The sequence below is a fragment of the Triticum aestivum genome, chromosome 1A (genome assembly GCF_018294505.1).
Source record: "Triticum aestivum cultivar Chinese Spring chromosome 1A, IWGSC CS RefSeq v2.1, whole genome shotgun sequence".
NCBI lineage: Eukaryota > Viridiplantae > Streptophyta > Magnoliopsida > Poales > Poaceae > Triticum > Triticum aestivum.
This window is the reverse complement of record NC_057794.1, coordinates 474,586,885-474,601,114: the sequence shown is the minus strand read 5'-3', so window position 1 is coordinate 474,601,114 and position 14,230 is coordinate 474,586,885. Positions and strand designations below refer to the sequence as shown.

The window sequence follows — 14,230 nt, the reverse complement described above, 5'->3', positions numbered from 1 at the left end:
TCCGTGGTTGTCGTCTTTCTCGAAATGTAATGACGCCCGTCTTTCTTTAACAGAAAAAACATTCGCCGGAATATGTCTGACGATGTTGCCAATCACACTTCCACCAGTCAGGCGCCAGGACCGGACATGGAGGCAGAAGCCGATATGGGGCAGGCGCCGGATAATCCCTCTACAGAGGATGCGGATAGATTATCCGCTACAAACTCAGAAGTGGAAAGCACCATGAATCATAGGCGCCGCCGGGCCGTACTCCGTGACGCTTGTTTCTCACCAGAGGCGTTTGATGCCTTCAATTCTAGAGAGGCGTACCTCCGTGCTGCTCAAGATGGTCTAGCCAGAGCCACGGATCAGTATGTAAAGGATGTACGGGTGAGTAAATCTGACGATTTATATGTATCAGTAGCCCTTGAGACTTGAAACAGTTAGCAGAACTGATTTAAGGATCATATTTATTGTGCAGGTTCTTACAGAGAAGAATACTAGGCTGTCACAGGAGCTAGAGGAATGCAAGACCCAACTACGGGCTGCTATGGCCGCCTTGCAGGAACCAAAAAATTCACCTGCTGGTAACATTTACTTTAAAGAATGATGGTTACCATATAACATGCGGCATGGCTGCAGATCTAACAACAGATGTTGCAGATGAATCCGGAGAGAATTCGGAGGACCAGCATGTTATGCAACAGCTAGAGGCTGGCAAACGCGTGCTGACTTAGGTTAGGCGGGAGAAAAACAATCTCCAAGACACCAATATTAAGCTGAACGTGGAACTAAAAGATGTTCGGGGCCAGCTTGCAGACTTTGAGAAGGAGAATAAGCAGCTTCGGCGCGGCATTTTCAGTAAGTGCTTGAACGAATCCTTTTAAAGGAGTTCGGCGAAGAAGCCTACTAACAACGTTATGTCTGTAGGTATGCTGACGGGTCGTCCCGCGGAGGAAATGCCCGGGTCTGCGGGTGATCTTCTGTCTGAGCTGTCACATCTGCACGAACAAGTTCGGCTGGTGATGCAGGGTGTTGCCCAGGCCTTATGGCCATCCATCTCCCTGCCAGAGGGCGTTGCCGAGCTTTGCGGAGAAGCTCAAGGGAGCACGGCGGCGCTTCCGATTATGGAAGATATCAGCCTGCCGACAGGGTGCCAGAGAAGCCTGGGCCATGGTGAAGACGCGATATACCAAGGCAGACCCAAATCACATGGCCGAGGTCGGACCTGTGGGGCCCGACGGGAAAGAGATCCTCGTTAGCTTAGTTTATGGGCAAGTAGAATTAGCCGCAAAGTATTCTCAACAGGATTGTAAGCTAGACCGCATGTTGGATGGTATAGAAGAGGAATTTAGTCAGTCTGCATGATTGTGTAATTAAAGTGACATGTATAATGCCTTCTAGCCGGATAGTAGATCATTTGTCGTTGCAGACCTTTTCGCTTCAAGCTCCGGGCCCAATAGTCCGGGGTGTATCCGAGTACCCGCTCAGTTATATAAGAAACGGGGTATGCGTGGAGACCAGGCATAGGGGTCATTAGTGCTTTATCAGACAAGTGCCCAACTAGTTATGTTATATTACATGGGTAGTAAGAAACATCTTCCAGGGAGAATAGTTCCGTTAAGGGTTCCTTTCCCTGGGTAAGCATGCCCTAAAGTGCATGTCCGGACTACGACAGGAAACGCAGGAAAAACATCTGGGGCAGATATGGACAATAAATAAAAATCATCTTTTGTTCACCGACCGAATATTCCCTTAAGAACGCTAGCTTTCGGCTTCACCTAGTCCGAGGTACACATCCGGCTGACCCGGTAGTAACAATCGCAGAGGTGCTCCCCGTATGCCCTAGCCGAATTAACGGGAACGTAGGGCATAAATACAAGAGCCAGGAAACCCAGCTTGGCCAAAACTTAAGTCATATCGATGCATATAATGGTGAAAAAAGGGTACATGCAGAAGTATAACACATGTGTTGGGCATGAGGCCCAGATAAATAATTTAAGCTTCTGTGAAAGAAGCCCCCAGGTATGAAGAGTGCGGCTAGCACATCTGTAATGTGCCAGCGAGGCACAAGGTGACCCTTGAAGGCCTAGAGAAATAATAAAAGAAAGAAAGAAAGAAAGAGAAACAAGACAGATAATGTATATGCGAAAAATGGACAAAGGGAGGGGACTAACATAGAGTCCGGTGCTAGGCGTAGAATCTTCGGAGCCTGGCCGCGTTCCATGGGTTCGGCTCGAGTCGACTAGTCGATGCATCCCGCAGTCGGTACGCTCCACCGGTCAGAACTTGGTTAATAATGAAGGGACCTTCCCATTTGGGCTCGAGCTTGTTGTTTTTCTTATCCGGCAGGCGTAGAACTAGTTCGCCAACGCTATAAGTTTTGGCCCGTACTTCTCTGCTTTGGTATCTGCGAGCCTGTTGCTGATAAAATGCGGAACGGGCTTTGGCTACGTCGCGCTCCTCCTCCAGGGTGTCCAGACTGTCCTGCCGATCGAGCTCGGCTTCTCTTTCTTCGTACATGCGCACTCGAGGTGAGTCATGAATTATGTCACAGGGCAAGACAGCCTCTGCGCCGTACACCATAAAGAAGGGTGTATATCCAGTACTATGATTCGGCATGGTCCGCAGCCCCCAGAGTACGGAGTCGAGCTCCTCTACCCAGTGCATGTTAGACTCCATTAAGGAATGCTCTAATCTGGGTTTAATGCCGCTCATTATAAGACCGTTTTCTCGCTCGACTTGACCGTTGGTTTGTGGGTGATAGACTGAGGCATAATCGAGCTTGATGCCCATTTTGCTGCACCAGAGTTTTACCTCGTCGGCCATGAAGTTCGTGCCATTATCAGTGATGATGCTGTGGGGGACGCCATAACGGTGTAGAACCCCGGATATGAAGTCTATCACCGGTTCGGATTCGGCTGTTTTAACAGGTTTGGCCTCTATCCATTTGGTGAATTTATCCACCATGACCAATAAGTATTTTTTCTTGTGGGTTCCCCCTTTAAGGGGTCCAACCATGTCAAGCCCCCAGACCGCAAAGGGCCATGTAATGGGGATTGTTCGGAGGGAGGTGGGTGGCATGTGGCTTTGATTTGCAAAGAGCTGGCAACCGGCACAACGTTGGACCAAGTCCTGTGCATCTGCCCGGGCCGTTGGCCAATAGAATCCTGTACGGAAGGCCTTGCTTACAAGAGCCCGGGCTGCGGCGTGATGACCGCCGAGTCCGGTGTGAATTTCTGCCAAAAGATTCCGCCCTTCCTCTTCGGAGATGCACCTTTGAAGGACTCCGGTAGTGCTTTTTTTGTACAATTCTCCCTCATGGACCCTGTAGGCCTTGGATCGCCGCAGTATGCAGCGTGCCTTATTTTGGTCCTCCGGAAGTTCCTGTCTAGTTAGGTAGGCCAGGAATGGTTCTGTCCACGGGGCAATAATGGCCATTATTTCGTGGGCTGAAGGTGTTATTTCGGTGGCGGAGCCTCTGATTTTGTCAGAGAGTTTGGTATCGGGTATTTTGGCCAGGTCCGGACTGTTGTTACCGGTGTCCCCTTCCCATACTATGGATGGTTTGAACAGCCTTTCCAAAAATATGTTGGGGGGACCGCATCGCGTTTTGCGCTGATGCGGGCGAGGATATCCGCCGCTTGATTGTTTTCCCGAGCCACATGGTGAAATTCGAGCCCCTCGAACCGAGCTGACATTTTTAGGACGGCGTTTCGATAGGCCGCCATTTTCAGATCCTTGGCGTCAAAGCCTCTATTTATTTGGGATATTGTGAGGTTTGAATCCCCACGCACCTCCAGGCGTTGAATGCCCATGGAGACTACCATCCGAAGACCATGCAACAAAGCTTCATATTCAGCTACATTGTTGGAGTATGTATACAATATTTGCAGTATGTACTGAACGGTATCTCCAGTTGGGGACGTCAGGATGACGCCAGCCCCTAGACCAGCCAGCATTTTAGAACCGTCGAAGTGCATGATCCAATTGGAGTATGTGTCATACTCTTTAGGGAGTTCGGCCTCCGTCCATTCGGCGATGAAGTCGGCCAATACTTGTGACTTAATGGCTCGTCGAGGTTTGTATGTTATGTCGAATGGGAGGAGCTCAATGGCCCATTTGGCAATCCGGCCCATAGCATCGCGGTTGTTTATAATATCATTAAGTGGCACTTCCGAGGCTACTGTAATCGAACACTCTTGAAAGTAGTGTCGCAGCTTCCGCGATGCCATGAATACCGCATATGCTATCTTTTGGTAATGCGGGTACCGTGATTTGCATGGAGTGAGGACAGTGGATACATAGTATACCGGCTTTTGAAGAGGGAATTTATGTCCGTCCGCTTCCCGTTCGACGACGAGCACCGCGCTTACAACTGGATGAGTTACCGCAATGTACAACAGCATTGGTTCGCCGATGTTTGGCGCGGCCAGGATTGGGTTGGTTGCCAAGATGGCCTTTATTTCTTCCAATCCGGCTGTGGCCGCGTCCGTCCACTCGAAGTGTTCGGTGCGCCGAAGGAGGCAATAAAGGGGTAAAGCCTTTTCTCCTAAGCGAGAGATAAAGCGGCTTAGGGCCGCCACACATCTAGTTAACTTCTGGATTTGTTTGAGGTCTGTTGGGTTAGCCAACTGTGACAAAGCTCGGATTTTGGCCGAATTAGCTTCAATACCTCTACTGGAGACAATGAAACCCAAGAGCTTTCCGGCTGGTATGCCGAAAATGCATTTTTACGGATTGAGCTTGATGTCGTATGTTCGGAGGTTTTCGAATGTGAGCCTCAAGTCGTCTATCAAAGAGTCGACGTGTTTGGTTTTGACGACCACACGTCTACATATGCCTCTACTGTTTTGCCGATTTGTTTCTCCAGACATGTCTGAATCATGCGCTGATATGTTGCGCCGACGTTTTTGAGCCCAAAAGGCATTGTGTTAAAATAGAAGGGACCGTATGGTGTGATGAATGCCGTTGCGGCTTGGTCGGACTCCGCCATCTTGATTTGGTCCGGAGCATGCGTCGAGGAAACACAATGACTCGTGTCCTGCGGTAGTGTCAATGATTTGATCGATGCGTGGGAGGGGGAAGGGATCCTTTGGGCAAGCTTTATTGAGGTCTTTGAAGTCGACACAAAGGCGCCATGATTTGTCCTTCTTTGGTACCATCACCAGGTATGCTAGCCAGTCCGGGTGTTTTATTTCTCTGATGAATTCGGCCTCCAATAACTTGGCTAGTTCCTCTCCCATGGCATGTCTCTTAGGTTCGGAGAAACGCCGAAGAGCTTGCTTGACTGGCTTGAATCCCTTTAGGATATTGAGGCTATGCTCGGCCAGCCTGCGTGGGATTCCTGGCATGTCTGAGGGATGCCAGGCGAATATGTCCCAGTTCTCGCGCAGGAACTCTCGTAGTGCGGCGTCCACATCGGGGTTTAACTGTGCCCTGATGGAGGCTGTTTTTGTAGGGTCCGTTGGGTGGACTTGGAATTTGACTATTTCATCCGCTGGTTTAAAAGAGGTGGACTTGGATCTCTTGTTGAGTATCACGTCGTCCCTCTCCACTGTGGAGCGTAGCATGGTTAATTCCTCGGCCGAGAGGGTTTTGGATAATGCCTCAAGGGCCAATGCGGCTATTTTGTTTTTGGCATGGAGCGCTGTGTCCGGATCACTGGCGAGAGTGATGATTCCGTTGGGCCCGGGCATTTTAAGCTTCATGTACCCGTAATGGGGTACGACTTGGAAGATTGTAAACGCCTCCCGTCCTAAAAGAGCGTGATAGCCACTGCTGAACTGGGCCACTTGGAATGTTATTTCTTCGGACTTGTAGTTATCCGGCGTGCCGAATACCATGTGTAGTGTGATTTTCCCAGCACAACGTGCTTCCCGACTGGGGATAATTCCTCTAGAGGTTGTGCTACTTTTCTCGACGCGGTTCCAGTCTATTTCCATCTTTTGAAGAGTTTCCTCATAGATGAGGTTTAGTCCGCTGCCGCCGTCCATGAGTACTTTGGTGAGTCGAAAGCCATCCACGATTGGACTGAGGACCAGTGCGGCTGGTGCTCGGGCTGTTCAGAATTTAGGTTCGTCACTGGCATTGAAGGTAATACCCGTGTCACTCCATGGATTTATTGCTGCTACGTGGCAGATTTCGGCCATGCTGCGGAGTGTTCGCTTGCGCCTATTATTTGACGCGAAGGTCTCAAAAACTGTTAACACCGTATTGTTATCCACGGGATGCTGCTCTGTGGTATTTGGGATAAGAAGATCCTCACCACTTTTGGCCACCTGCCGGAGTATCCAACATGCTCTGAGGCTGTGCGTTGGTATTATATCTACTGTACTATGAATTTTGCAGGGTCCGTTGAGCCATCCCTCCAGTACGGTTCCATGCCCTGTAGAGGGTTTTTGTTTCTTTACAACTGGCTCGGGTGTCTTATGATAGTGCACCCTTTTACTTCGGACTGGGTGTATATTCAGAGCCGGATTATCCCAAAATTTCGTTTCGGTTTTCCAGGCGCTTTCCATCGCACAGTACTTTCGTACTATGGACGCCAAGTCAGCGAAGCATGATATGTCATGGTGACTTAGGGCGTTAAGGATTCCCTTGTCCATGCAATTATTGTAGAAAAGTGAGACTGCATCTTCCTCGCGATAGTCCTTAACCTTGTTCAATACAAGGAGGAATCTGGCCCAGTAATGATGTACTGTTTCATGGGGCTCTTGCCTGATGTGGGAAAGATCGTTTATGTTTGGGTGGGTGGGTGGAATTGAATCCGAACCCTTACCCGATCTGGGATCCAGGGGCCGAGGAGTTTCCAATTTTGGAAGTTCCGGTTCCGGGGTGCTACCCGATAATCCTGGCCCGCTGTCTGACTCTAAGTTCATGGATTGGGTGTTGTCCTCCTGCGAACGGGCGTCCGGCTCGGAGAGCTCAGGAATCCGAACATAGTTGGTCCTCAAGATAGAGGAAAGGTCGCCGCATTGTTCCTCCACCACTGCAATATGATGGGTGACTAGTGGAGAGTTAATCTCCCTTTGATCGGGTTTAAGCCCAATCCGATCATAGTCCATAGCGACTCCCAAGGCGACGATGCGATCCAAGAGCTCATTTAAGGAGGCGAGCTCCATTGGATCCATCTATTCAGTGAGTGCCGATTTGACGTGGAGGCTATTTTCGATGACCCGAGAAGCCATCGTCGGCGCGGCGGCCGAACAGGCGGTCATGATGAAACCGCCTAGCCGGAGAGTTTGGCTGACAGCCAAAGCTCCCCTAACAGTAGTACCGTCTTTAAAGACGAGATGAGGCATCCTTCCTTCCGGCGACGGCACAGAGGAACTCTCAATGAAAGCACCAATGTCGGTGTCAAAATCGGCGGATCTCGGGTAGGGGGTCCCGAACTGTGCATCTAAGGCGGATGCTAACAGGAGGCAGGGAACATGATGTTTTACCCAGGTTCGGGCCCTCTTGATGGAGGTAAAACCCTACGTCATGCTTGATTTATTCTTGATGATATGAGTATTACAAGAGTTGATCTACCATGAGATCGAAGAGGCTAAACCCTAGATGCTAGCCTATGGTATGATTGTATGTCGTCCTACGGACTAAAACCCTCCGGTTTATATAGACACCGGAGGGGGCTAGGGTTACACAAGGTCGGTTACAAGGGAGAAGATATACATATCCGTATTGCCTAAGCTTGCCTTCCACGCCAAGTAGAGTCCCATCCAGACACGAGACGAAGTCTTCAACCTTGTATCTTCATAGTCCAACAGTCCGGCCAAAGGATATAATCTGGCTGTCCGGAGATCCCCTAATTCAGGACTCCCTCAGTCATGTCAATCACATCATTCTCCTAATGATGTGACCCTGTTAATCAAATGACAACTCATGTGTATGGTTAGGAAACATAACCATCTTTGATCAATGAGCTAGTCAAGTAGAGGCATACTAGTGACAATCTGTTTGTCTATGTATTCACACATGTATTATGTTTCCGGTTAATACAATTCTAGCATGAATAATAAACATTTATCATGATGTAAGGAAATAAATAATAACTTTATTATTGCCTCTAGGGCATATTTCCTTCAGTCTGTACATGCTAGGCTTGTCAAGTTTAAACCGAGTATTCCACATGTGCAAAACTGGCTTGCACCCGTTGTATGTGAACGTAGAGCTTATCACACCCGATCATCACGTGGTGTCTCGGTACGACGAACTGTCGCAACGGTGCATTCTGAGGGAGAACACTTATACCTTGAAATTTTAGTGAGGGATCATCTTATAATGCTACCGCCGGACTAAGCAAAAATAAGATGCATAAAAGATAAACTTCACATGCAATCAAAATATGTAAAATGATATTGCCATCATCATCTTGTGCCTTTGATCTCCATCTCCAAAGCACCATCATGATCTCCATCGTCACCGGCTTGACACCTTGATCTCCATTGTAGCGTCGTTGTCGTCTCACCAACTATTGCTTCTACGACTATCGTTACCGCATAGTGATAAAGTAAAGTAATTACATGGCGATTGCATTTCATACAATAAACTAACAACCATAAGGCTGCTGCCAGTGGCCGATAACTTTTACAAAACATGATCATCTCGTACAATAACTTATATCATGTCTTGACCATATCACATCACAACATGCCCTGCAAAAACAAGTTAGACGCCCTCTACTTTGTTGTTGCAAGTTTTACGTGGCTTCTATGGGCTTCTAGCAAGAACCATTCTTACCTATGCATCAATACCACAATGATTTTTCGTCAAGTGTGCTGTTTTAAGCTTTAACAAGGACCGACTGTAGTCAAATTCGATTCAACTAAAGTGGAGAAACAGACACCCACCAGCCACCTTTATGCAAAGCAAGTTGCATGTCTGTCGGTGGAACCGGTCTCATGAACGTGGTCAAGTAAGGTTGGTCTGGGCCGCTTCATGCAACAATATCGCTGAATCAAAATAAGACATTGGTGGTAAGCAGTATGACTATTATCGCCCACAACTCTTTGTGTTATACTCGTGCATATCATCTACGCATAGACCTGGCTCGGATGCCACTATTGGGTAATGTAGCATGCAATTTCAAAAAATTTCCTACGATCACGCAAGATCTATCTAGGAGATGCATAGCAACGAGAGGATGAGAGTGTGTCCACATACCCTCGTAGACCGAAAGTGGAAGAGTTAGTTTAATGCGGTTGATGTAGTTGAACGTCTTCTCGATTCAACCGATCAAGTACCGAATGTGCGACACCTCCGAGTTCTGCACACGTTCAGCTCGATGACGTCCCTTGAACTCTTGATCCATCAAAGTGTCGAGGGAGAGTTCCATCAGCACGACGGCATGGTGATGGTGACGGTGAAGTGATCCGTGCAGGGCTTCGCCTAAGCACTATGTGAATATGACCGGAGGCGTAAACTATGGAGGGGGCGCTGCACATGGCTAACAATGTTTGTTGTGTGTTCTAGGAGACCCTCCCCACATATATATAGGTGGGAGGGGGAGGGGGACAACCATGGGGCACCCCAAGTAGGAGGAATCCTACTTGGGGGCCTCCTCCAATTCGGCCTCCCCCTTTACTTATCTCCGGAGGGGGGAAGGGAAGAGGGGAGAGGGGAAAGGAAGGGGGAATCCTATTCCCTCTATTTCCTTTCCTCCTCCCATTTTCCTTTCTCCACTTAGGCTGGACCATATGGGGGCACACCAGCCCCTTAGGGGCTAGTCTGTCCCACCCTAGGCCCAATAAGGCCCATATCTTTGCCGCAGGTGCCCGGAACCCCTTCCGGTGACCCGATACGTACCCGGTACCCCTAGAACACTTCCAGTGTCTTAATACTATCATCCTATGTATGAATCTTTACATCTCGACCATTTCGAGACTCCTCTTCATGTCCATGATCTCATATGCGACTCCGAACAACATTCGGTCACCAAATCATATAACTCATATAATACAAAATCGTCATCGAAACATTAAGCATGCGGACCCTACAGGGTTGAGAACTATGTAGACATGACCGAGACACATCTTTGATCAATAACCAACATCGGAACCTGGATGCTCATGTTGGTTCCTACATATTCTACGAAGATCTGTATCGGTCAAACCGTAATGACAACATACGTCATTCCCTTTGTCATCGGTATGTTACTTGCCCGAGATTCGATCATCGGTATCTTCATACCTAGTTCAATCCCATTACTGGCAAGTCACTTTACTCATTCTGTAATGCATCATCCCGCAACTAACTAATTAGTCACATTGCTTGCAAGGCTTATCATGATGTGCATTACTGATAGGCCCCTAGAGATACCTCTCCGATACTCGGAGTGACAAATCCTAATCTCGATCTATACCAACCCAACAAATACCTTCAGAGATACCTGTAAAGCATCTTTATAATCACCCAGTTACGTTGTGACGTTTGATAGCACATAAGGTATTCCTCCGATATCCGGGAGTTGCATAATCTCATAGTCAAAGGAATATGTATATGACATGAAGAAAGCTATAGCAATAAAACTGAATGATCATTATGCTAAGCTAACAGATGGGTCTTGTCCATCACATCATTCTCTGAATGATGTGATCCCATCTATGGTTAGGAAACGTTAACCATCTTTGATTAACAAGCTAGTCTAGTAGAGGCTTACCAGGGACACGGTGTTTTGTCTATGTATCCACACATGTATCAAGTTTCTGGTTAATACAATTCTAGCATGAATAATAAACATTTATCATGATATAAGGAAATATAAAATAGTAACTTTATTATTGCCTCTAGGGCATACTTCCTTCACCCCCACCCCCTAGGGTTTCCAACCCTAGGCGCCTTGGGCCCTTGGGGGGCGCACCAGCCCACTTCGGGGTTGGTTCCCACCCATATTCAGCCCACTTGATCCCCCGGGGTAGGTGGCCCCACCCGGTGGATCCCCGGACACCTTTCGATGGTCCCGGTACAATACCGATAACCCCGAAACCTTCCGGCGACTGAAACTGGACTTCCCATATATAAATCTTCACCTCCAGACCATTCCGGAACTCCTCGTGACATCCGGGATGTCATCCAGGAGTCCGAACAACTTTCGGTAACCACATACAATTCCCATTACAACTCTAGAGTCACCGAACCTTAAGTGTGTAGACCATACGGGTTCGGGAACCATGCAGACATGACCGAGACATCTCTCCGGCTAATAACCAATAGCGGGATCTGGATACCCATATTGGCTCCCACATGTTCCACGATGATCTCATCGGATGAACCATGATGTCGGGGATTCAATCAATCCTGTATACAATCCCTTTGCCTATCGGTATGTTACTTGCCTGAGATCCGATCGTCGGTATCCCTGTCGTGGTATTCTCACGGGGGGCTTGCGAGTCGACAGATGCCACAAGGACTTAGTGTGAGGGTAAGACTGCTGTTGATAGGACCGGGAGCGGGTATGCGAGTAGCACGCGCTAGTTTACCCAGGTTCGGGGCTCTCCGGAGAGATAATACCCGTACTCCTGCATGTCTGAGTATATATGATATATCTGGTACAAAGTGCTCCTGGAGCTGTATCTGAGATCAATGCCAGGGGCATTTGATCTCGTATATGCATGCGTATGGCTGGCTCTAGTGGCCAAGTATGGCCAGGGCTTGTGGCCGTGAGTGGCCTTGTGGCCAAATGAATGTGGCGTGAGTGAGTGGATGGATGGATGTGTGCCCCTTTTATAGTGTGGGCTAGCTTACTTCCTAAGCTATGTAGTGGCATGGACAAGGCATGGTGCATGTCATGCTTGTCCCTTGGGTCACTTCATAAATAGTGCCAGGGGACAAGTGACACTGTACATGATGTCGTCGCGGTACGGTTGTCTTGTCCGCGGTATGGCCGTCTCGTCGGTGTCTTGTCGGTGTCGGGTTGGGCTGCAGGCAGGCTGGTTGGCGTAGTCGGCAGGCAGGCTGGTTGGCATAGTCGGCAGCCGGCCGGGTAGAACAGTCGGACGGGGAGCCGGCAGGAGCAGCCTGGCAGTCGGACTGAGGGGCTTTGCTAGCCCCGATGTCTTGAAATATCGTCTTGCCGTCCTCGGGGTACCCGTGGTCGATTACTCCGACAGTAGCCCCCAAGCCTCCGGGCAACTTGGCAAAGTTGGGCGGAGGTTTTTTGGCGAGTGTTCATGGAAATTGTCAAGAAAAAAGACAAAGTTAGTCCATGCAGATATATCAAATGTTTGCTTTTAGCATTGCAAGTTTTATGCGGAGGGTGTCGACTCAGTTTCGTCCGAGCCCCCTTCAATCTTTTTCATGTTCTCTCCGCTTTTTGGCTTGTGCTCTCGCTCGACGGACAGCCGCTCTGCGTTCTGTGGCTGAGAGTGGGCCGCGAAGTGGAGTGTACAGTACTCAGAGTCTGGGAGCAGATTCAACCGAGTAGATACTTGTAAAGGAAAACGGCCGGGTCGCCCGAACCATTTTTCTTCCCGGACGTTTTTCGCGTGGGTGGCCTCCAGCGCTCACTCTTGCTAGCCGGACAGCCGCTATGCGGTTTGTGACTAAGAGTGAGCCTTTGGTACCGTGCACGCTACTAAGCCGTCTGCGGGGACAAACATCTCAGGCCAAGCGGCCAACCCTCGGGCCAACTCTGGCTGGCGCTGGGGCAAACAGTGATGCAACTGTAATTAAAATGTGAAGATAGCCCCCGAGCATCACTCGGGGTTATCCATGCTCTTGTGGTGCAAAAAATATGCGGGTGAGGAGCTCACACTGATTTTCGTGTAGTTGAGACAGAGGTTGAGCCTCCGGGTGCTCGAAGGGGTCCTGGCCAGTCAGGCTCGACCGGCCAGTCGGCGATGCATCTTGCAGCGCCTATCTTCTTCTTCTTCTCTTCCGCCGGCTGCTCGGAGCCGGACAAAACTCTTCTCTTGTCTGCAATCTTCGCGGGGGCGCGTCAGCGCACCTGCTGGGTGTAGCCCCCGAGATTCGGGCCGACTGCGGAGCAGTCGGGCCGGATCTCTCGGCAACTACTTTGTCTTCTTCTTCGCGGGGGCGCGTCAGCGCACCCGCTGGGTGTAGCCCCCGAGATTCGGGCCGAATGCTGAGCAGTCGGGCCGGATCTCCCGGCAACTACTTTGTCTTCTTCTTTTTTCCTCATCAGTCGGCTGTGCTCAGATGGATCGACTCCTCGGTCGGCCAGGCAGTGAAGCGGGCAGACGAACCAGTCAGCCCAGCGGCAACGTGGGCTGTTGACCGGAGTAGTCGGCTTGACTGCAGTCTGCAAAGTCGGATCCTCCTTTTTTTCAGTAAGCCGGCTGGGCACCCGGCGTGACTTTTCTCTGCCAGTCGGCCATGGGCACCCGGCCTTTTCTTCACCCGGCTCTGGGAAGCCGGATGCACACACACATTTTTTCTGTATCTCCGCATGAAGCAGCTGTTGACTTTTCTCTCTTTTACCAGTCGACAAGGGATAATCAGCCGGCCTCTTCTAGGCTCTAGCCGCCCCCCCCCTCTCTGCCCTCTGGGCAGCCGGCCAGCGAAGGCCACCGCCCACGGCCAAGGCGGGAAGCGGCCCACGCAAGCGCGAGCCGACGCGGGGCGCAGCCGACCACGGGGCGCGCAGGCGGAGGAGGCCGCGAGGCGGGGCAGGTGCTGAGGCATGGACGGAACCGACCCGGAGGTCGGCGGGGCGGAGGCCGGCACGAGGCGGCGCGAGGGAGTGGAGGCCAGCACGGGATGGCCGGCCCTGGGGCCGGATGCAGGCGCGCGGAGCTGGAGCCGGCCTCGGCCAGCCGGCATGCGGGCGGTTGAGGCGGAGCAGCCGGACGGAGCCGGACGAGCCGGTGCGGAGGAGTCGGTACGGGAGCTGTGACTCGGGTGAAGCCGGCCGGGCAGAGCCGGACTGGGCCGCGCGGGAGGCTGGTCGTGGAGGCTGGCGCGCATGGGCGGGGCAGTCGGCACGGACGGCACCGTGGAGGAGGAGCCCGTGGAAGGCGGCAGGCCGGCAACGCGGGCACGCGTGGAGCCGGCGCGGCGCAGGAGTCGGCGTTCGGGTGTGCGGGGCGATGTAGGCCAGCACGCGGACGGAGGAGTCCGGGATGCAGGCAGGCGGCACGGCGACGCGGGGGGTCGGCGCGGGAGGTGATGAGGGCGCTGACGCGCCAGTAGGCGGGCGGGCGAAGCCGGCCAGAGGAGGAGCCGGATGGGGGCGGGTCGCGAGCGCACCGAGCCGGGCGCGCGAGGCGCAACCGGGCGGAGGCGGCGAGCC

The 14,230-nt window shown here is 51.0% G+C and overlaps 1 protein-coding gene across 1 annotated transcript in view; it reads right to left on the bottom strand.

Moving 5' to 3' along the window:
* Positions 1-12,255: 12,255 nt before the first annotated feature.
* Positions 12,256-14,230, bottom strand: part of LOC123188715 (nascent polypeptide-associated complex subunit alpha, muscle-specific form) — a gene marked incomplete in the record, with an annotated part of 35,862 nt that continues 33,887 nt past the window's right edge. The window contains 1 exon segment of the mRNA XM_044600976.1: positions 12,256-14,230. Within this exon segment, the coding sequence (XP_044456911.1) occupies positions 13,451-14,230 (780 nt within the window).